This window comes from Saccoglossus kowalevskii, chromosome 3, assembly GCF_978046115.1.
Source record: "Saccoglossus kowalevskii chromosome 3, keSacKowa6.1, whole genome shotgun sequence".
Classification (NCBI taxonomy): Eukaryota; Metazoa; Hemichordata; class Enteropneusta; family Harrimaniidae; genus Saccoglossus; species Saccoglossus kowalevskii.
In genome coordinates, this window is record NC_140643.1 from 24546702 (window position 1) to 24570476 (window position 23775).

The 23775-nt window shown below is 37.3% G+C and overlaps 2 protein-coding genes across 3 annotated transcripts; one reads left to right on the forward strand and one right to left on the reverse strand.

The window, feature by feature from the left end:
- Positions 1–1298: 1298 nt before the first annotated feature.
- Positions 1299–10150, reverse strand: LOC102806682 (zinc finger protein 711-like). The gene is made up of 2 exons (XM_006811134.3): positions 10061–10150; positions 1299–4771 (listed from the first exon to the last, which is right to left on the reverse strand). The coding sequence occupies exon 2, from the start codon at positions 4758–4760 to the stop codon at positions 3012–3014; it is 1749 nt and encodes a 582-aa protein (XP_006811197.1). The 5' UTR covers positions 4761–4771; positions 10061–10150; the 3' UTR covers positions 1299–3011.
- A 9121-nt stretch (positions 10151–19271) lies between these two features.
- On the forward strand, positions 19272–23538 carry LOC102806794 (uncharacterized). Of its 2 annotated transcripts, none has more exons than XM_006811135.3 (2): positions 19272–19440; positions 21057–23538. In XM_006811135.3, exon 2 carries the CDS (start codon positions 21111–21113, stop codon positions 22485–22487), a length of 1377 nt encoding a protein of 458 aa, XP_006811198.1. In that variant the 5' UTR covers positions 19272–19440; positions 21057–21110; the 3' UTR covers positions 22488–23538. The 2 variants fall into 2 exon arrangements, with proteins under 2 accessions (XP_006811198.1, XP_006811199.1); XM_006811136.3 differs by lacking the exon at positions 19272–19440 and adding an exon at positions 19983–20138.
- The last annotated feature ends 237 nt before the right edge of the window (positions 23539–23775 follow it).

Below are 23775 nucleotides of genomic sequence, written 5' to 3' on the forward strand. Positions count from 1 at the left end.
GGATCGGCTGGTATCTAGTGTAGTCTATTTCTTACACTAGATACCCCCCCCCCCCCCATAGAGACTGCGTATAGTTGATCATAGTTCCTGGGCTCCTGTGGTCTGAAATTCTTATTTTTCTTGTTCTTGAATGTGCTAACACGTTTTCCATACAACACCTTGCATGCATTTTTTTCTCTAGGTGTCGTGCAATTTACAACCACCCTTTGTGATTTTTGAATGGTCACCCCCTTAGTGACCAGCTTTCAGTTCAGCAGAGTAGTATAGCTAAACACAAAACTGCAATTGAAAGTAACGATGCCGTAATGGTGAATGCTGAGATAGCTCCACTGTTAGCAATGCACATTTCAATTAAAGAAATGAAGATATCATTACAAAATGATCAATATGTATAGTATCAAAGCAAATGGACATCCCGTTTTCAACAAGAATTTGAAAATATCACTTTTTACCAAAATGACAAAAATATTCATCAAAATTAGAGAATTGAAGATATCATGAAATGAATAAATCTAAGAGAGGTCTACATGTAGTACCTATATGCATATGGGAACGCCAACAGACAACCACTCATATGATAAGCTCCGCTCGACAAAGGAGCTAAAAAGCACTATATTTTATGTGGGCGTTTGAATTTGAAATTAAATTGTATACTTGTGATCACATAATTGTTTATAAGGGTAGAATGACCCGTAGCTAATAACGGCCAAGCAAATTTCAAATTTGTTCTGGAATCTAACATTTTGGTTTTTGACGCAATTTCAATTGAAGAAATTGAGGCAAGTAATCACAATTAACATTTTAGCTGTGATTTCCAAAGTTATGCCTGTGGTGGTGACATTTAGTTTTCAATAATAGGATTTTGAAATGAACGACAAAAATCAAAATCCTATTTTCAATTTGGGACTCATTTTATTGTCGTCTGAAATATGCAAATAACAGAAAATGCTCCTTGGCGATTCAATAAAATGAAAAGTCACAAATTGAAAATAGTATTTGTTTGAAATTCACTTGGCAGTCATCAGCCACGGACCATAGAATGCTTCTATGATGCAATTATTTTCCATTTTAGTAAAAGTTCTACATTGAAATCTGATTGAAAACAGTTTTTCACAGAGAAGCATTGCCCACAAAATCTACCAGTTATAGGCACCATCTGCAACACTATTCAGAACAGGGCTCATCGACAGTTGTAATTTAGGAAAATAGACGAGAATGTCAAATGATATTCAGCCATATTTACAACCATAATTTGAATTTTCATCTTCAAGATATCACACAAGTCACATGGGTAAAAATAAAATTGAAAAAAAAAGCAAAATGTATTCTGATTGTATACATGATTTTTACCACCCAGCACCCCTTTGTTACAATGATTGTGTCCAGGGGAGCTTGATTATACATTATTATTTTTATATTATGGAAGCTTGACAGAATGTTTAATACAACAAATTTTTTTTGCAATCCACCTGTAGCAAACATAAAATGTCTATTTGATCCAAAATTAACAAAGAAATTGTACAAAAATACATAAAAATGAACAAAATGTTGCATAAAATTGTGGTGACAACAAATTATGGCATCCAAAATGAATATGGCTCGGTTGCATGTTAAACCCATGTGCTTATATGTATATAACATGTGCTTATATGTATATAACAGAAGTCATGATGTGATGTAATGTAATGTACCCATGCTCAATTGATATACCGGTACCAGGATATATCACATTACTCATCAAAATAGACTGACATGGTAAGCAATATTTATTGTGTCCTCACCTACAGATTTACTTGAACACAAACTAGTTTGTGTCCAAGTAGATCCATTGGTGAGGATGGAATAATTATCACCAACCACATCAGACTATCAATAATTGGTTGGCGAGGGCACAATAACTATCGCTGATCATGTCAGGCTATCAATAGAATAACCCCATAATCTACTATTAACATGACATGAAGGTCATGAAGGTTATATATCATAGCATTAATACTTTTATTTGTGAACACACATTACAGATAACCTCAAATAAAACTGATATTTGCTGAACATTAACAATGAATAGCAATATTAAGGTAGATCCTGGGCATTCAACCTTATAAATAGGGCGAAAAATTTACCATATTTCAAAAGTGTCAAATAATTATTGATTTTGATACATGTCATAAAACATTTTTTGCCCTTAAAACTGCCTAGACAAATTTCAGTTTTCATAAAAAGCTAAGTTAAAGCATTTCCATAAAAAATGAATAGAAATGATTATCTTAATGATTTGTGACAACCATATTTTGGGATATGGTGAGAACTTCTTACCAAAGAAAGCAATATCAAAAATTATCTCTTTCATGTTTGACTTGAGTATTGTTTTGAAGCCCACCCACCAGTGATGAAGAAATTCAGGATTGCCTTTGATTTCCAGAATTACAAACAAACTTCACGTTTGAATTTTCATATAGATTTGAATCATTGCAGCCCTGAGACACTGCAGACTTTCAGTTGATATTGTCTATTTCAGTGCAGCCCTGAGACACTGCAGTCACTCAGTTGATATTGTCCTTTTTCAGTGCAGCCCTGAGACACTGCAGACTTTCAGTTGATATTGTCTATTTCAGTGCAGCCCTGAGACACTGCAGTCACTCAGTTGATATTGTCCTTTTTCAGTGCAGTGCTGAGACACTGCAGTCACTCAGTTGATATAGATATGAATTATTGCAGTCTTGACACACTGCAGTCACTCAGTTGATATTGATACTTTCACATAACCTGTCTCAGTTTGAAACTGATGTCCATGCAAGTGACAAAAAAAAAAGTCAGTTCCCCAGAAATAAAATATACATAATGATATTTTTGCAAAATGTTCCAAGTGATAGTGATCATAATGGATATGTAAAAGGGATAAGTGTATACCTGTAATAAAAAAAGGAATGAGTGGGCTGTACATCAAAAATAAAAGGCTATGTGAAATTTTATAGCACATAGTGTTTTTTCCAGGAGAAATATATATCACATCAAATTCCATCATAGCACTGCACCACATTTTGAGGAAAATCGGTACATGTTTCACGCTTGGATATTGTCTGCTCAACTTCTACTTGAGATCCATTTGTGATATTGGGAATATATGTTCCTGGATGTTTATTCCGTATGTGCTTTGTAAGTCCATATTTTTCAATGTATCCAAGTCCACAGTCTTCACATTTGAATGGTCTCTCACCAGTGTGGTTTCGCATGTGTCTTATGAGGGCGCTCTTAAGAGTTCCTCTCCAGTTGCAGTATGGGCATTTTTTTCTCCACATTTCTTTTGGCAAGTGAATTTTCTCATGAGCCTTGAGTCTCAATGCAGTTGTTCCTACATAGTTGCACTGTGGACATTTATGTTCCTTGCCATCATGGCAGTGCATATGTTGCATCAGGTGACTTTTATCTTTGTAAACCCGAGGGCATTTATCGCACATAAACCTCCTTTCACTGGAGTGAGTCACAGTGATATGTTTATCAAAGTTCTGTTTAAATAATGTTTGAAAGTTACACAAATCGCATTTATAAACTGGCTTTTGTGTGTGGCTACGTCTAACATGCACTTCTATGTAACTTTTGATGGGAGCTTTGTAGTTGCACTCTTGGCACGAGAACATTTTTCCTCTGTGAACTTCTCGGTGTTTGAGTAAACTTCTCTGGTTTTTATAGTCTTTGCCGCATACCTCACAAATAAAGTTTCTAGATGCAGCATTTACAGTTACATGATCCCTCAACGCAGACTTATCCTTACAAGTTTTAGGGCATTTATGCGTTTCAGTTGTCTTCTGCAATTGTTTCTGCTCTTTTTCTAGCTTCTTTTTCTTTAGTTTGCATTTATACGAGTGTCGCTCAAGCTGATCAGCAAAGGCAATCAACTTCTCGCAGAAAGGACACTGAAACATACCACTTTGGTGCACATCTGTGATGTGTTTCGTCATACCAAGTTGGTCAGCGAATTTCACATTGCAAGACTTACAGAAAAATCGCATTGACATTTTATCCCAGAGGGGACTTGCTGGACCTGCACATTTTTCTTCCGTGGCTCGATGATGCTGTTGTAGTCTGTTTTCACTGCAACTTTGAACAATATTTGTGCCTTGTGTAGGTATGGTTTGCAGAAATGGTATATCTGTTTTGATGTCACTTACACATCCTTTGTCATAATCTTCATCATCACTGCCATCAAAAGTATTTTCAAGTTTTATTGTTTTGGTTACTTTCCAGTCCCTCAGCCATCGACCACCAGTTAACTCTTCCACAACCTGCACTTTATTTGGATCGATATGTTTCTTTGGACAGCTGGTCTTCCTCTTTCTTTTCCCATCTGTGGATGCATTTGGTGAATTGTCCTTTGTAGAACTCTCATGCAATGGTAACTTTCCAGTAACTGGTGTTGGTTCTTGTAGCTCATCACTGAAAGATGATGACTTATTGATATTGTTACTTCCAATGCTAGCCTTTTTGAGAGTTAAAAGTGAAATGTTGATGACTTGCTCATCAGAGCCTACAGCAGAATCCCACACTTCCTGGTGTTTAGTTTTGAAATGATTGATGATGCTATCACGCATAACACTACTAAAACTAACAGTACACAGCTTACATTTATACATCTCCACCAGAAATATGTCAAACATCTTTTTTGATGCCAGATACAGGAATTCTTTGGATGCTGACAGAACCTGTCCAGATGCAGTCACATCATTTGAGAATACTGGAGTTGATATAGCTGGTGTTTCCATTATGAAGTTGGCTGTAAAGAGAGGGAAGCACACAAAGTGTTAAATTGTTTTTTTTTTTCTGCAAACATGTATTGGCGGGTATTTACTTAAACACATGAAGAGTAGCCTACAAGTTCAAACTGCATGCCACATTACTGAGTTAAAAAAAAAAAAGTCATCAAATCTGCCAAATTTTGTTGAAAAAAATATAACTTTGGTATGTGACATTTTTTAAGAAATTTAAAAGGTAACATAGGTATATTTTTTAGCATGTTTAAATAATTTTATTTGGGAAATGCATTTTGATATTGGAACAAATACAAAAATTAAAATTGCATATGTGTTTGGAATTTAAATACTAGATCTAGTCACGTTAATAGCATAAATTGTAACATTAACAATGAAAATTTGTGCCAGTCTACTATCTTGAATCCTTTATGTGGCATGTATGGGTAATGTTTGAATGTAATTTGTGAATGTCATAAAACAAAATTTCCCATAATACTGAAATGCTTGATTTTGGTGCATTTCAGCAATAAAATTGCTGCCAGTCAACAATGGTATAATATATGTATGAAGTCTTAAAAAGCATCCTTCAAAACATTATGGCCACCAGGCAACCATTATGAAACCAATTTGCAAAACAAAGACCCACAATGCATTATATATGAAGTTTGGACAGAATCCATCAACATTCATGAGCTATTAAAATGGCCACCGATTTGATTCAGATCGTGAAACAAATGCACACATGTGTATCATGATCAATATGCCATGTTTGTACGTGTCAGAGATAAAAGTGGGAATGCACGATCACAAGGACTGACACACGCACAGAAGTGAATCTATAAGTCGCTGTTTTCAGAATACGGAATAATTTATTGTAAAATAAAAACAGTAAACATAGCAGTAAAAGGGCTTCCAGTAACCTTTCACTGGTCACCATTGGCAGTTTTCATTAGGATTTGGCTACAATAAAATCTGTTACTTTTTGAGTTATTCTGAGAAACTATTCAAAACATGTCACCATTCACAGGAAAGAGAATTAAAAATCCAAAAAACATACTGCAAGTGTATAGAATAAATGTTATCATATATTTCACTTTGATATATGAATCTGAAGAATACATACTACATTCTCCCTGTTTACCATGTGTATGCATGTATGAATTTGCTATGAAATTAGCAAAAAGACTAAAAGTAAATTCATTCTCAGTGGAAGCCCAGAACTAATTTTTGTTCAAGGCAATATTAAAGATGCTTGTGCACATGCATTCAAAATAACCTGCAAACAGGGATCTCGCCACGCTGGTCAGCGTTGGTCAGCCCGACCGGCACTCAAAATTAGCGACCACCACGTAAATGATTCTGACCAGTACTATTGTCTGATTGTTATTATAATTATGTACCGACCGACACGCATCCGGCCAGTTGTGGATTATAATTTGGAAACAATAGACCTTGTCGCACGATCTGTAGCGGCTAGTCAATTTTGTGAAATTAGCACCTCTTTGTTTGTAAGTAAATACTTTCTGCGATAGACATTCAAAATCAATTTCATCTCAATATAACATGGTCAAAGCGGAGTTCACGATCTGACAGTTTACGCTACTCAAGAAAAAAATCAACGTGTTTATTGCGTGATTTGGTAAACTGTTATCATTGCGATTCATGTAAAAGCTCTTCTTTCAAGACCTATTTTACCTTTTAAAAATTGCTAATCACTTCTTTCAAAAACCATCATGCAGTTTTCAACTGAAATTGATGTCAACACATCATGCTACAACATCACTTCCGTAATGTAATTTTTATGATCACTACCATTCTAAAAACTTCGGATTCTACCGGCATGCATCATTTTGATTGGTTAATGGAATTATTGACCCATCGGATCAAAGAACACATGCCGGTCAACTAATACGTCACAAACATCATGGCGGGCTGTGTTTTTTACTGAAGCGATCGAGTGATCAAAAAATATCTACTCCCGATAAAACAAAGTCAAATTTTACTTTCATTTCATATCAAAAAAACGAAGTAACATTTTTTTGCTTGGCATCATGACCGAGTAAGAGGAATTATTGGTATAATCGGTGTATAACATCGCAAAGTTATGTAACGTCGTAACTTTGAAAGTTCGGAAGTTTTATTTGTTCGTTCATTGAAGTGAATATATACATTTTAGAAGTTGACGGTACGAATAATAAATTACGACAATACTCCAAATAATTACATGATTCATTTTTTGAAGGAGAATGTATTTGGAGTAAATAAGATCGTGAACATATTCCTGACTGAAACATTTCAAATGCGTTTTATTTTACTTTTTACAATAAAAATTAATATTGCAACAATAATTTATTTGTTTCTGTTTTTAGTCTGCAGCATTCGCATTTCGAATATATTTAATTTTTAAATTCAAACTCGTCTAAATTGTGAAACATAATGGTTTAATTCCAAAAATATTTGCACTGCGACCGAACTCATTAATATTCATTGCTAATTAATTTTTCATATAGCTCATTAATATTCATGACCGACCGGCACTCACGTTGGGCTGGCGAGATCCCTGCCTACCATCACCTTTGCATTTTACATTTCCTTCTTCAGGCTAAGAATTCCAAAGTTATCAGAAGCTTGGTGCTGTAATGGTTACACATGCCTCATTCTGTTTCTGAAGTTTCAATGCTACATTAAGACAACCAAAAAAGATAGAGAAATTGAAATTTTGTAGAACCATGCATTTTTTTAAAAATTATGACCATATTTAAAAATTTTGTTTTGAAAATAATACAAAATTAGGGTAAAATCTTGAGTGAAAAAAGTCAGTGATAAACGTTGGGTGACAGTCACATACAAAGAGCATTATGAAAGAAACATTTACATCAAATCATTTGATATTTCATGGCCTCTAATAAAAAATAAAAAAGATTATGACTGAAAACATGATAAAAATACTCTTGATAATAGTCTAAGTTGCTAAGGATTTCCATAACTTCTTTTATGATTAGTGTTTAGCATCTTTGTGGTATAGCAACTTTAAATTTTACTTTTAAAACAGGCATTTTATTCTTTACAACCATCATTATTTGGAAAATGTTGGAAACTGTTGACAGTACAACACAATATTCTGGTTAACAGTATTCAGGATGCTGTGGTAAGACAACTCATGTATAATTCATACAGAATCAATCTAGTGTTGTGAAATATTAGTTCACGATTAAAATGAAATGTTTTTGCACATTTTATAGCAAACCAAAGAATAAAATATTTTGTATTGAACGATGTCTGAATATTAAGCATGACTGTTAGAACCTTGAGAAGTAAGTTAATTTTGTGTACACATATACGGTCTAGATGATAGTTTGTGAGTCATTTTTATATTCTTCCAACACCCTGTATCATCAGTCAAAGTAGTTTGTCTGCATTAAATATAGGTCCAAGAAGAGAAAAATTAAGACAAACAAAATTTCAGAAAACTAACAATCATAGCTTGCATTCATTTTGATTCAAATTGTGAATCACAAACTGTCACCCGCAATGCATTGTGGGAAGCTAGCTTGTTCCTAATCACTAAAACAAACATATAGGTTTCATTGCTGTAATCTCTCAAGGCAACAATACTATTTTAGGAGATACTTCTAAAATATTTTTCAGGATTCTGTACAAAATATAAAGCTCTCATGATGCTTACAGCAGACGATGAAAAGTGATACAACTTTAATGTTTCTTTTTCATGAAATGTATACCGTATATGTACCGTATATTTTCAGTCATTTCATTAAAGTTCTATTCTGAAAGCTTAAAATACATGTATATTAGAAATGAATGTTCCCAAATTTGGGGAAATACACAATAAACATTTAAATTTCACAGGTGTGTGCGAATTCAAATATTTAATATAATATTCGTAAAACCACAATAAACCCTTATCCTGCCAGTCACATGCGCTACTACAGTGACTTGACCAGATAAGGTTTAGTTATTATTTCATAAACTACGACGAATCAATGCAATATATCTGTCTATAATAGCTACCACAGAAATACAGAAAATAAATATAAAAATTAACAAACAAAAAAATTTCTTTTTTAATTTCTGCTCATTATGATTTTTTCCTGAAAATTTGAGGGTTAAAGATAGCCAATCTACAGTTGCAGAGAGTTTTTAAGATGGACATAATTTTACTGATACAAAAATAAAATTTCAGTCACTAATAGTTACCCCGTTGATATATCAAGTGAGTCATCGTTGTAAAAACTGTTAGTATAGTTGTAGAAACCTTGCTCGGTACAGATAATACAATGCAGACAATAGGAACAAGGTAATACATTTTTTCAACCAGAGTTGCAGAGTTTCTGAGATTTATGTTACCCAACGATATGTACTGCTCCAGAACGAAACTAATTATTTCAAGGTTGAAATTGTTTAAGTTCTGTTTAAATAGGTCCCCACTAAAACAATTCATAAGGTGATACTGAATCAAATCAATGTTATTGCTGTGACCAAATATTTACCATGTACCGTAAAATCTGTATTAGAAGCCGCGTCCCTAATAGAAGCCGCACCTATTCTTTTCGAACAATTGAGACCCCAAAATTCACCATTTCTCACTCTGTTGCATTGAACCATTTTAATAGAAGCTGCGGCTTTTAATACAAATTTTACAGTATATCTTATGTTTGGAAGAAGAGTAGCAGAGGCATTCTGGGTAACCAATGCTGACAAGGCACTATAGTTATTTATTATTGTAGCAAAATTATCAATAACATAACTATAAACTAGTATATGTATAAATAGCTAAGCTTAAATTTCTAGATTTTTTTGTCCAGGAAAAAAAAAACACAAGGAAAATGCCGACGAATAACTGGTTGATAAATCTAAGCCCGTTTCTTCATTAATATCTAAAGACAAAATTTGAGGTGGACCGTATAAAAGTTGAACGCATCCCCAAAATGCACAAAACTGAGGAAATACGACCACGGCAGAATTGCGCATACTACATTTCCCGCTTTGGATATAATTTCATTTCGGGGAAAGTTTCTTGCTGACTTTTCACCACTATTGCAGGCAAATGTACACAATTGTGATAGAACGTACAGGTCAAATACGCACATTCTGTGATTTCTGGACTTAAATCGGTAAACAATAATATAAATAACTTTGCGCACGCGCCTTCAACTTCAACTAGTTCGGTGGTGTGCCACGCAGACGACTTTGGTACAAGGTTGACGATATCGACATATACGCGAAATATCTCAGCTTCACCCGATCATTTCAAAGTATGTGTATGCAATAGTACCATAAACAAAATAATATACCTTTTTGAGATAAATATTGGCAGAAAATCGGTCGAGCTATGTAACACGTATCACAACAACTTCTTCGTCACACCGCCATGATGGGTCTCGTTCTTTAACGCGTGATATTGTGAGATTTCATGTAATAGGAAAATACAAGAGAGAGATGGCCCTGACCCAAAAGATACGACCTGTTTAAAATTAACCTATGTCTTGAATATTCAGTGCAATTCAATCTTTTTGCAAACCGGGTGTGTCTTCTATTTGTCTGTACACTACTGATAAAAACAGCGAAGCATCTGAAGTATGTCGTTGGTGGCGACATTGCAAGGAATCGTATATACATACGCTGCGCTAAAAGACAATTTAGCGTAATATTTCATCGTAATTTAACGTAAAACAAAAGTTTAATTCACGCATAATTACAATGAGTCGGGTACCTAAATCGTTAAGTTTGGAATAATATAGTTGTACAAGTAGAAAAAAAAAAAACAGTATCATGCTAGCCAATTATATGAAGTCAACAGTGAGCCATCAACCGTACCGCTCAGTGGTACCCCGCCCCCCCACTCCCTATATTTAGGGGGGGGGGGGCTATGCTTGTTCCCTCATTTTTTTTGACCCCCCCCCCCTATCTAGGGAAAAGAAGAAAATTTAACCCCTTCTTTTCACGGGCTTTTCCGATGAATTTCACCCCCTATCTAGGGAACTTTTCAGTCTAGAACTCCTTTTAAACCCCCCTTTTTTGTATATCCCGGGAAGCGTTTTGAAATACACCCCCTATTTTGAGAATCTCGGGAAAACAAGCAAAAAATACCCCCTTTTCTACGATTTTCTCGGGAAAATGTTCCCGAGACAGATCGTCAAAAAGTACCCCCTTTCCCGAGAAAATGGGAATGCGCATGCGGCCCCCTATGGATCCTGAGTGGGGGGGGGGGGGGAGTGGTACTAGCTTTCAAGTTGGCAATTCTCGGGAGCGGAGCTACGTCATAAGACGTTCTACGTTGCTAAGTCGAGCATCACAGTACATGCATTTCCATGGGCTCTGCACGAGCTGCTGAGGGACGCGGTACGCCGAGCGAAGAGCCGGTGAAAATTCAAGAAAACAACAGGAACTCAACTTTGAAGTAATCCTGAACAGTCAAATTTATATGCGTTACACACGCAGTAATTTTGTTACGCTGTTCAACCACCCCAAAGTACCGTTTTCTTAAATTTTTCGGCCTTTGTTTTCACCGTGATGGTTGCCATGCGGTGAAAATGCCCGGATGTCCGCTCCCGAGAATATAGTAATATGAATTTGACCGCGGCGTACTCACCGTAAATGTTTGAGTACATCCAGTACAGCTTGTTTGACTAAATTACTGCATACACCCACAGTCCTTTTCTGTAGATGGACTGCTTCACATCGTACTCTGGCATAGTGCAATGTTTAGTAAAATATAATACAAACTTAACAGAGCAAAGTGTTATGTTAAAAATGAAAATCGAGACGAAATGTTTTCTCACAGGACCAACAAGCTTGCGTCTAAAACAAATGTCTTATGAACCGCGCCCTCTAGTGGCGATGTGCTTCTGTTGCGTAAACAGCGGACGTTGTTGATTTGATTCGGTCGCCCATCGGTCAATGTTTAAATGAACAACTAAAAGTTATTACCCACAGTGGTGATAATGAGTTGAACACATGAATAGTGTTTATCACATATCATGCAGACTAAGTAACAGTGACATCATAAAGCCATGTAATATTTTTCCATAACATTCCTTGCTTTCTTAACCATGAGTTTCTTCCTATGATGAAATATTTTATTTTTCCAGCAACTCAACATTTATTGCACATACAATCTGCGATTAGATACCTCCGACTATGAAAATTTGCGATTAGATACCTCCGACTATGAAAATTTGCAATTTTAAATCTGTATCGTGGAAGTGTGTGGAACAGACCGTAACTTGAGATTGGTCACTGATGATAAGAATTTGTTCCGTCGTCCTGCTTCATGTTCACATACCATCTTTGCCGCAGTTGCGTTTCACCCATCTTCTCTTGCAGTTTTTGTACAGAAAAAAAAATGTTACACATCTTCCTGTGAGTCTTTCAATTCAAAATAAAATTTCATATACACTGGATTCTCGACTCAAGCCATGTTTCATTTACATATTACAACTAATGGACACTGTTACTACAAATGGAATATGTTTTAGGTAGTACTAGGCGTATTTTTTAAAATTCTGTTATTTATAATAACTAAGACTTAGCAACTTCTGCATTATCCAGCAATATGCTTTTGTTTCTCTGCTTTGGAAAATCTTTAAGATTGTTGCTCTGTTCCTTCACAATATAAATTTAAATTATTTTAAAAAAAAATAGGAAGAAAATTAGTACTCACACATGCAATTATAACTTATTGTAGGATATACTAGTATACAGCTGAAACGCACTAATTTTGTATATAAAGTACAATATATCATCACAATCATGATAAATATAAGGATTTGATTATTTTATTATGCACATAATAATAAATAACATATATGACAGAAATATATTGCTTCAAGAGTGAAAAATAATACTAACACGAACTATATCAGTGTATAATGTTTGCATCATCAGTAGAATGACAACCCATAACATGTGTAGTGATTCATCTTGGAGACAGTTTCCAATGTGTCGATTTAACTCGGATGTATCACACAATGTATTGCTTTGGCATCGATTAAACAGATTCGGTAAGCTTTTCATGGCTGTAATTAACCGAGGTGTACACCTGAAAAACCTTGAGTATTATTTCCGTTTATGCTGTACTTACGTTGAGTTTGCTCATAAAAAATACCACAGTTGTGAAATAATGTTCATCGGGTTTACTTGACTACGATAAAATGCAGTATGAGGTAGGTTTCATGTCATAAACTCTGAGTCTGAGTGCGTATATTTCGAATTCCAACAAAATGTACCTCTCCAAATTGTCGATATTAACAACTAGTAACAATCATGCCATTAGATACATTTGATGAAATGCTGGATTTGGCAAATGATTAGTAATTTTGAAATCAGCGTCTGGAAATTAACCGAAAGGGGTTAGTTTGTCTGGCGGAATTTTCATTCCGCATGACACCCCTCCCCCTTATTGTTTTTTTTTTTATTGATAGTTTGCCGGTCACGGGGCTTTAAACTGAAGTCGTTTGCTTGAAGGAATGTAAAACATTCATGTTTTTAAACCAACCTCAAAATTGATCAAAAGGACGATGTGGCAATTTACCTTTTGGTTTATACCCTTGATGAGCAATGCTGTTGTGGAAAATTGGCTCAACCAAATCGCAGACTCGGGTCGGAATTTATATCTAAGACGAGACAGAATACGAAGACTTTACAGTATCTGATTTGAAACCCACCGTAGCCATTTACACAAATATATTTCACGGAAAATCTTATCCTTTTTTGAAGCCTTCAGTGAGTCAAGTAAACCGTTTTGCACGCAATTTGCTATGGTGAAGAGAGCAATATCCTTATTTTAAAGTGGAATATGCTATAAAAGTGGTTACACAATGCATGAAAGCCTTACGAGTACGCGTGTGCGTGAGCGTTGGACTTTCGGAATTCAGTTTGTTGTCATTGTTCTTATCAATTTGCATACTGAATTAAAGGGACGGTGGTTGTCGCCCAAGTGCGGCATTTACATTGATACACATTGATTTTATCACAATCCAATGTTTCTTCTAATAGTAAGTGCGAGTTTTGACCGAGGCACGACGTGAACTTGAACTTGAACTAATTGACTCATTCGATAACCTTCCAATCACCAAATAAATTACCTTGTTAAAGCTTGGTAACGTCTAAAGTGTGTACTCGCTGGTCTGCGCAAAGTCGCCATCTTTTTTCATATCTTGCGCATGCGTGACACGACGACCACCACCCTTTAAGGTAGATTGACCGCATACGCATGATCTGCTTATCAGTTTATGAATATTCATGATCTAGCACGAAAAATCATGCAGTGAAATAGACGAAAAGCCAATGATAGCCTGATAAGTTGGCGTAGGGTTCGCAGTCCAGTGCGCCACCTACGCCAACTTTTCAGGCTAAGCCGATGATCGAGATCGAGTTCCAGATAGCTCAATGTGCAGTTTGTCTGAGCTCCGAGTTCGAACGCATTCTCTGAGCTTTCTTCTTAGCACAATGAAACTTAGTCGGTATTATGTTTTTGATGTCACGTAACTATTTATGAGAACAATTGGTGAAAATAAAAGTCCTAGTACAATTTATGAGAACAATGATATTTGGCTCGTGAAAACGAGCCAGGCCCAGGAACAGAACTTTTGGGGTTCTATAAAGTCATGCAATGGTGCATTCAGATTAGTCAAGAAGCATTAACTAGTTTTTAATTCCTAATAATATAATATATAAAGGATAAGCAAGTAATAAAAACAAGGACGTCGACGTAGTTATGTTCTATTATTTGTACTACTTCAACATTCACGCGACACCTGATATCCGGTGTTTTAAGGATCAATCCATTTATCATGAAATACACCTAATCTCTATAAAATGCATTTGATTTTGTTGTAGTTGTTTTGTTAGAATTCTATACTTGGAGAATAACAATGCACTGCGAAATAGACACGGAAATTACAGCGTACTAGAATAGACAAAGTTTGCCACGCAACTCCGGTACGCAGCAGGCATTTTGGTGGGCGGTCGTCACACAATAAATAAATCATTGCATCGTCAAATGTAGTGCACTTCAAGTGGGATTTTAACGTTCTGTAGTCATCTGAGTTCTTGCTGCTGCCTCTCTGTATGTTATTGGTGGCCAGTGCGGTACGATCGCAATTTTTCAGTATTGTTTCAGCCTGCAGGTGGTTATTACCGCGTGGCGCATTTTACTATTCTAATAGTACTAGCCGTCGGGAAGGTGAGTTGTGTCGTTCGTATATCATACACACACAATACAGTTAGTTCAAATGATTGTAAGCATGTGAGGTGGTTGTAAGCTACGTGTGCGTGTATACGTAACGGGTAGAATATCGACATAACCCACGATACGTTGTAAGCTGTGCATGATAACGTTCGCAATAATATACACAAAGTTATTTGGCATAGGCCACGTTTCTCGTTACTGTGTAGATTATTTTGCAAATGGTGACCGCCACATTGTTTTCGCCGTCACTGTAGATACACGGTCCCGTCTCGATGATTTGGTATGGCGGTAAGTATTTAAGCATGGTTACATGTTCTCCGTAATTTCATTTCAAGAAGGTTGGCTACCATGATTACGAATCATCACCATATTTTTATGATCATAACCATGTCTTTTACACTTGGCTTTAATTTATGCAGTTTCTCACAAAAGTGAAGATTTTTGAGCAATTTACCATTTTAGCTCTTAAGGGAAATGGATACATTATTTCTCAAAAATCGTCTTCGTACGAATGGTGAGAAAATATGGGTAGTTAAGGTTATCCCAAATTATAAGGAAAATAACACTTCACGTGAAAATAGTTCCTAAAAATTTAATTTTGTATGTTTTCAGAAAGTTTTTCTCCAACAAATATTTCGCATTGAGTAACCAAGCTCAAAATTCGATGATTTGTGTCAAAACGAACAACTATGTAACACATTTTTTAAAGAAATAAAATTACCAAGTATCAAACATCAAGTAATTAGACGAATGTACTGATAGTTGGCCGTCGATTTCACTGATACTTTTCTAATTCTGACTTTGCACTGGGTCGCAGAGTCGTGCGTTTTACTGGTTTCTCTCCGTATTGTACGCCACGGCACAGGAATAGTCAGCGACCTAAGTAAGACACACATCGCTAATCTTGCATCTATCACTGGCACGTGTTTCCGAATAAATAAATTATAAACAACAGCCTTGGGTCGTTTTTATCATCACCCTAGTGTAAGACGCCGGGGTTTGACATTGAAAGTCGATTAACGTGGACGTATGATCCCGGTAGATTAAACCCAAGGTTGTTGCTACGCCATTGGCCTTTATCAGTTTTGACCAGAAAACGGACAGAAATCGGTGATCACGATTCTGTCGGAAGAAGGATGTAAATCAATACCAACACTTTTACAACTAATACGTCAGGCAAAGGAACACTGTTATAAATACATGTATGTAAATGTCTGTATGCAGGTACATTAATGCCGAAAAACCTCTTGTTGGTGAGTGAAACGTTTGTGGTCCACGTATTTGGACGAAATGGAAATACTAGTAAATATGCATGAATTCAAAAGGTGCGAACTCCTGTTCCAAGTAGACATTGACTTATGTACGGTAAAAGAAGTTCTTGTCGGTATAGATGGTTTGGCCTAAGGCGTCACAACACGAGCAATGACGTCATGATTTTCACACAAAATGAGCCACGAATTATTTACGAGAGTTGATCATTATATCCGGCAAAGCACGGACTGTATAGAATAGTCTATTGACAAACATATATAGTGAAATCAATATTTATCCTTTCAGAGGTCAACTCGCATGTCACATCTTCTGTTTAAACTTAAAATTCTGCGTCATTCATCTAGATATTATCATAAAGCAAATACACTTTTGAAATTCCGATTTCACTAGAAAATAAAAACATGTATTGTCACATGGGTCAGAGCATGCCGGTACCAAAAACGACTCAGAGAGAACGAATCTACAAACTGGGTAAACGACACTGATGACAAAAATAATGTCCGCCCGGCGCTCGTTCTCATTTTACTTCGAAAGTTTCCGCAATTTGAATTTGTATTTATCATAAAATCACTAATTTAAAGGTATACTCGTACAACAAAGCCCGTTTGTCTGTATTTACAGTTTAAAAGGCAAGTGACATGTGACACGCGGTGTCTGCATCGTATTGTGAATCGTGTGGCTATTCTCATTTATAGAGTGCAATAATTCGACTCACTTGTTGTCCACTGTCAGATATACCTGCTCCATTGTCAGTAGTGAGTAATTAAACAGAGTGTGACGCATGAACCATTTTACGACGTGCAAATATGTACTTATTAGTTCTATGTACGTCTTTCGAAGTCAGTTCAACCAGAGGACGGGAAGACAGAGTTTCTGAATTTCAAACTGTATGTTTTTTTTTTAACCACATATAAATGAGACGGCTAAAAAAAACTACACACACTGAATATCAGTTGATCTCCTCAACCAAATTGTGAATTCCCCTTACAGTTGTTGATTGTCACAAAAAAACTATAGTTAAATTTTGCATTCACCACGAATACTACTGGTTTATACGAGCTATGGTTAAAAGCTTCTACAATCATTATGGTACAAGCTTCTAGCATCGAAAAATATAATATATAGAAAATCATAGTAACAGAGTAGTGAGTAAATACAGACTGAGGACGGACCATTGCCTGCAGAGTGTGGTTATATTTACCAAATGCTACGATTAGGGATTGGTCAGTTACTTCGGCCTGGGGGGGGGGGGTCGGTGGATCAGTAGGGGGGGGTTACCCAGTTTTTGATTGTGCGAATAGGGGGTGTCACCCTGTTTTTGATATCATGTTTTCCACAATTCACACACGCGCTCATGCATATATTTTTTAAAATGTTATTTCAGAACAAACGATAAACAAGTTAATCGTACAAATGTGTTCTTAGTAATAACTATTACCTATATTGCCTATAAATTTGTTGATGCAAAAAATGTTATAGGCTAAATATTTTGAGGTTAAAGTTGCCAAATAACTAACAGATTATGCAATGCGGCTAGAACCCCAATTATACAGTTAAGTTTTAAACACATCCCAAGTCCATGTGCTGCTGATATCAGATTATTTTATTTAAAGTCTGAAGTCACCATTGTATAAGATATTTACTGGATTTATCCAATTATAACAGGAGACGGAAAGACAACACAGCAATTAGTACAAAGAGCAGTGACAGTTTTTGTTCAGCAAATCAAAAAAAGTTAAATTTGTGAAAATGCTGATATATAAATTAAAATAAATGATGAAAAAAATAAATAGTTTTTTTTTGTTTTTTTAACTTTTAAATATGCATATTTTGCTCTGTAAAATACCAAAATCCAACACAAATTTAAGCAAAAATCAAAGTTTCCTTTGTTTTCATAAGCACAGATTGTGCTTCGGGTGTAAAGCTTTCCTGGTCTATAAGATATGAAAGATATTTTAAATCCAGCTTAGTTTTCAAAGAGTTCAAACCGCCTAGATTCAAATCCTCTTTTCCTATCTTATAAGGGCGTTTATCGAGTGAGTACTTCACAGCTTTGCTTTTATTTACTATCTTTAGCAGCATAGATTTCCCTCCTTCCTGCAGCCTTTTCTGTAGTCATTTTTTGGCTTTATGCTTCCCCTCCCCTCCTAAGGTCTATTAAATGCAAACGCTAAAAATTATGTCAAAATGCACTCATAATACATTTTGTAATCATGCCAGAGCCAAAACTGTTAATGTTTCTTTGTTTTTTAGGGGGGGGGGTCAGCATGTTTTAAGTTTTAAAATATAATTTTGGGGAGGGGGGTCACCCACTTTTTTTTTTTGATAGGGGGTCAACTGAGATTTACAGCTGGCAAAATGGAATCTGCCGACCCCCCCCCCCCTAGGCCGAAGTAACTGACCAATCCCTTACCTGCTTATATTTTCTATTATATTATATAATCTATGAAGTGTTCCATTCATAATAGATCACTGTATAATGAGGTGAGTTGGGTATTATATCATATTCTAGTCGACCACCGGTAGAGTTAGCCTGACAAAGTCGCGTCAGTTGCGCCCAACGCGGTGTTTCAAACAGTTAGTGAGGTCTGATGCCGCTCGGCCGGCGAGGGCACCACTCACGCCTAAATGTCAGACCAGTAGAGTGTGCTAAGTCTGTTTATGAAGCGCAATACTAGTACGTCTGCATTTATATACCTTGTAATTTTCTAAATATCATTTATACATAATTTACACGTATTTCAATTTAGTTTATGGATTTGCTGTACGTGATACGAATGCCCGGCGACACCGACACACACCGGCCACTAATATACTGTTTGCTACAACAGAGAAAGTGGTCAATCCAGCGTGTCGAACAGAATTTACGACAAAGAAAACCTGGGTGTACAGCCTGAGGCGTATGCAATGTACACTATCAAGTCAATACTGAACACACTTGTTATTTCAAATGCAAGACCAATATACCTGTTCCCCTGACAATAGTATGACTTTGAGTCCCCGCTGCTGCACTAGTTTACAGTGACGTCATGCATGCATATTAAATAAGCATATGACCTATGACCTTACTTAAATACACCCCCTAAACATACGACTCGAATGGTCGACCGCATGGTTTGGGTGCGTCTGAAAACAGTACTAGTAAAGGTTGTAGCCCTACTCGTAGGCTTTGCGTCCATGTTCAACTTGGTGAAACAAGCAGTAACTCAGGTGTGTATATATGCATGTCGAAAACTAATGTAAGTGTCACCGTAGATCAACGCCAGTGTGACGCAGATTACATCGAGTGGGCTGTGGGTATTTGTTGTAAGCTCATTCATTTTAAATTACCCATCGAGTTGTAATTGTGTTGCTTTCCGCGCTGGTCGCACCAGGTGATGCTCACTAAGATATCGTTTTCCCCATTGCATTGGTGTTTGCTCCAATTGGCGGCGTAGTCCGGGAGAAATAAATGAGAACTGGGAAAGTCATGCGAGTGATTTACCTTGCTCGGCCACATTAGCGTTAACTACTCCCTTGGATGAGAGCATAGAGGGACCGTAAAATACACGACCGTCGGCCAACAAACTCTGGATTGGCCATGTTTTTCAAATATAAATCAAGTTTACTAGAAGTAACACGCAGTTGAATAAATTCACAACATTCCAAGGTCTTGCTGACCTGTCGCGGACTGATTCTCTTGACCTTGTACAATTCCCCCAAAATATGCAAGAAAGACCTGTGACTGGGCAGCATGTTATTATCTCATTGTGTACGAGGATGTGGTCATGCGTAATGCATAATGATGAACACATGTTAAAAACAGGGAAGACCTAGGCTCACCTACACAAGCCATAACACCGGGGATATTTCAAATCGACATCAACGCAATAGTATATACGTGTTCGCAGTATTGTATGTATGATACGGTATGTTGTGTTGTTTGTTTTTCTGCTGTTAACAATGCGATGAGGGATTGAATTTCTTGCGGTATAGACATTTTGCTGAGCATTGTATTACCCATTAACAATTGGCTTGACCTAGTTTACAACGAATATGGAAACAAAATAACTTACATTGCACGCTATTTAATTGGTATTATATAAGGTACCGTGTGTCAGCCAGTATCGCATGTCCGCCGTATCCCATAATATATGCACTTTGCATGACCTGTCGCCACTGAAAGTGATGTGCATATGCCACCTGTATTTAAATCAGACCTATATATGTACCTTTTCTCAAACCACAGTCCATCTATAGAGGGACTGTGCTCAAACAAACAAAATGAATGCGAAAATTAATACGCATTTTTAAATGCCTCATTTTTGACGTTTTGTTTTATATTCATACGCATTATATGTCGTGTCTGTCATAAGAATTACTTATCTCATGTCTGAGAGCGCCCTCCCCTTCCAACCACAGCAACTCAGGAAAGGTTTGAGAATTTGTGTTCTGGTGGAAGAGGAGTAGGAAAAAATAAGACGCTGGTAAACATTATAGTTCCCGAGTCACTGGTATTCAAAGTATATCGGATTGACCATGTGACCCCCGTGTCACTGTGTTCTATGTAAAGTGACAGACAGTGATTTCGAGAGGTGTCAGCTAGTAAGAGGCGAACACACAACCTTGGCAATTTCCGGTGAGGCAAAGAAACACAAGGCTCTTTTTGTAGTTTTAACAAATGACATCTCCTTGCACCGAGTATATAACGTACTGAGTGCTTTGCTCAACAATGTTTTGACACAAAAGACGGAACCGGCTTACATAGTTCCTTTCACACAAACCCTTTCATTCCAATCGCCAACCTTTGTTTTGTAACTTTTTCTTTTCTTTTTAACTATCTCCAGGTGACATTTAACAGTTGAAAAAGGGGATTGGATCAGCTGCCGCACTCCCCGACGATGCCCACGTATGATATTGAGAACAGTTACGATGCATCAAGTACCGTTGAAATTCTCGAGCTCTCCAAGGCAGGCGAGAAACGGCAACAGCAGGTTGAGAACGATCCCGGATTTTACCAAGAATACGACGCCAACAGTACGAAACTACCCGTTTGGACCCAGGTAATCCGATTCCTGGCGACGATCGTAATAGTGTGTTTCAGCTTGTCCGCTAATTGGGTCAACAGCAACTTGCAATGGCAGCATTTCCCCTGGGAGCGATACTACGCCGCGGCGGCCGACAACGCGACAACAGAGTATGACGGCGTGGCGCCGGTGACGTACTCAGAAGACTCTGAACGAACGACCGGTATTGGATGGCTGACGAATTATGATATTTCCACCATTATGGCTCTACAAGGTTTCTGTATTATATTGACTATTTTATATGCAGTGGAGTTGTGTGTCATGTACACTAATTACCACTCCGCAATGCCACAGGACAGTGATGCTACCGCGGCGTGTGTTCTACGGTGTCACTTCATACAGATATTGACAACCCTACTGATGGGCGATTTGGCCATCTCGTTGATCAACTACCGGTTGACTGGCGTCGGACCAAATGGGTCTTGCCGACTTGCACTATTTCAGTACCCAAACGAGCTGAACATTGCACAAACCGTCGCCATGGCAGCCACTTTTCTTATACTAGCCAAAAAGTTAATTTATTTCTTGTGTATTATATTAGTGCCGGTACTGGGACGTACGCGATGTTTTCGTTGCACTCAACGCATTCCTGGTAATTTATATTTTTCAAGCAGAAAACATGCCACGTACATCCAGCGTTACAGGTTGTGTTATGCCGTGATTGCTCTCTGTGCCGCTGTTGCCTCGATCTACTTCTGTGTTGGGACTCTGGTAAACATTGTCGGTCGGACAGACCAGGCGGACGTGCGAATTTTGACCAGCGTGCATAAATATGGACACGTTAACGATATCGCATCCCGGCGTTCGCTACCTGTGGCAACTCTGGAAAACGCAATCCAAGCTGGGCCAGGTGGTTACGAAGTGAATATGCGATGTAACGAATTATGGAACGAAAATAGTGGTCTATCTGAGCCTCGCGTGGAATGTTCCCCGCCCGACTGTTCGGTACGAATACAACTGTTTTACAGCCCCCGAAATAACTCGTTTTGGCACCAGTTTGTCGACGGTGGCGGATCTACTCAATCGTGGACATGCTCAACAACTGTTAGTACAACGGACGGAGACCACGATCAGTACTACTATACTAGCGACGATGTATGGGTCTCGTATTATGATACGTGTTACCGCGTATGTGACGCCGTGTATACAACTAGAAATAAAACTACGAACTTGAACGAGTCGTGTTTCTAAAATGCAGAAACGAACATGCATGACCGTGAATTTAAGTTAGTTCCAGGGACCATGTTGCCAGTCGATAGTTGTGTGATTACATAACACAACACGAAAATACAATTACGGCCATCTTACTGCCACAATTCAGGTCGTTTTTTTATCAAAGCCTAGTATTTTATATTGCCTCATCCTCTCGAGAGCCCAAGGCCTAATCCCGACGGTACCCATTGTTCCAAACTATGCAAGTACCACTTATACCCTGGGCAAACAGCTCGTATAAGGTTTTGTGAGTACCAAAACATAACCATGTAGACGACTTGCATCGCCACAGTGTTTCAAATCAAAAAGTCAGAAAAAAGTATATACAAGTCATTATTAAAACTATATTGTCGTTTTTCCCTATAAGTGGCATCAATAAATATGTAGTTGACGCTACTCGTGTCTAGGCATGTCTCCAGCTTACTTTCTCATATCGTACGATTACCGCAAGGGCGTGCGTAACATAACGTAATAGCCTGCAGGCGAAATAGTAACGCCAGCGATATACGCGCCCATAACGACGTTGATGGTTACTGAGGGGGTACAGTAATGGAATCTTTTCTAGCGGGCGGGTCACTCTGGTTACACGTTACGTCATGATTATACGAATCACGCGATGTGTTCAGTACGGTGAATCGATCGGAGATGTGCTGTCTGACAATATACATTTGACTAATGAAGGTTATGTATACACGACCTCTGATACAAGAATGCGAGTGCTACTCTAGACTGATTTCGCTCACTGTATTTGCTTTGGCATTCTGGTACGAACATGTACTGTGACATATAGCATACAGAATAATACACCTGATCACCTTAGAGTACGACTTATGAATATTTTTATCCGGATTAATATTTGTACAATATATTTTGAATAGTGGAAGAAAACAATGTACATGTTTGGGGACCAATTGTTAAAATTAAGTTTGAACAGAGTTTGTGTGTGCCAAGTACTAATTACTGCCAATATAATTTGTTTGTATTTGAATGTAACATTCGTGTTGAGTATTAAATAAAGGGAAATACATGATGTGGTTTTAGTTTATTTCTTTAACGATATACAAGATGTGCACATAGCGTGTATATTTTACCTGTAACCACAGTCCCTGATAGAGGGACTGTGCTGTAACCTATCGTCTCCAGCCCGAGGGTGGGGGTTGGGTCGTTTCCTCCATGCCCGACTTCTACGATTTTCTACTAATATAAATACGGTCTTTGTCCAACATTAAATATTTGTGTTGGTTTCAGGTACCGACCTTTGCCTTAC

Excerpts from the sequence above, each read along its gene's own strand:
- LOC102806682 (XM_006811134.3), bottom strand. The coding sequence starts at position 4,760 with ATGGAAACACCAGCTATATCAACTCCAGTATTCTCAAATGATGTGACT.
- LOC102806794 (XM_006811135.3), top strand. The coding sequence starts at position 21,111 with ATGCCCACGTATGATATTGAGAACAGTTACGATGCATCAAGTACCGTT.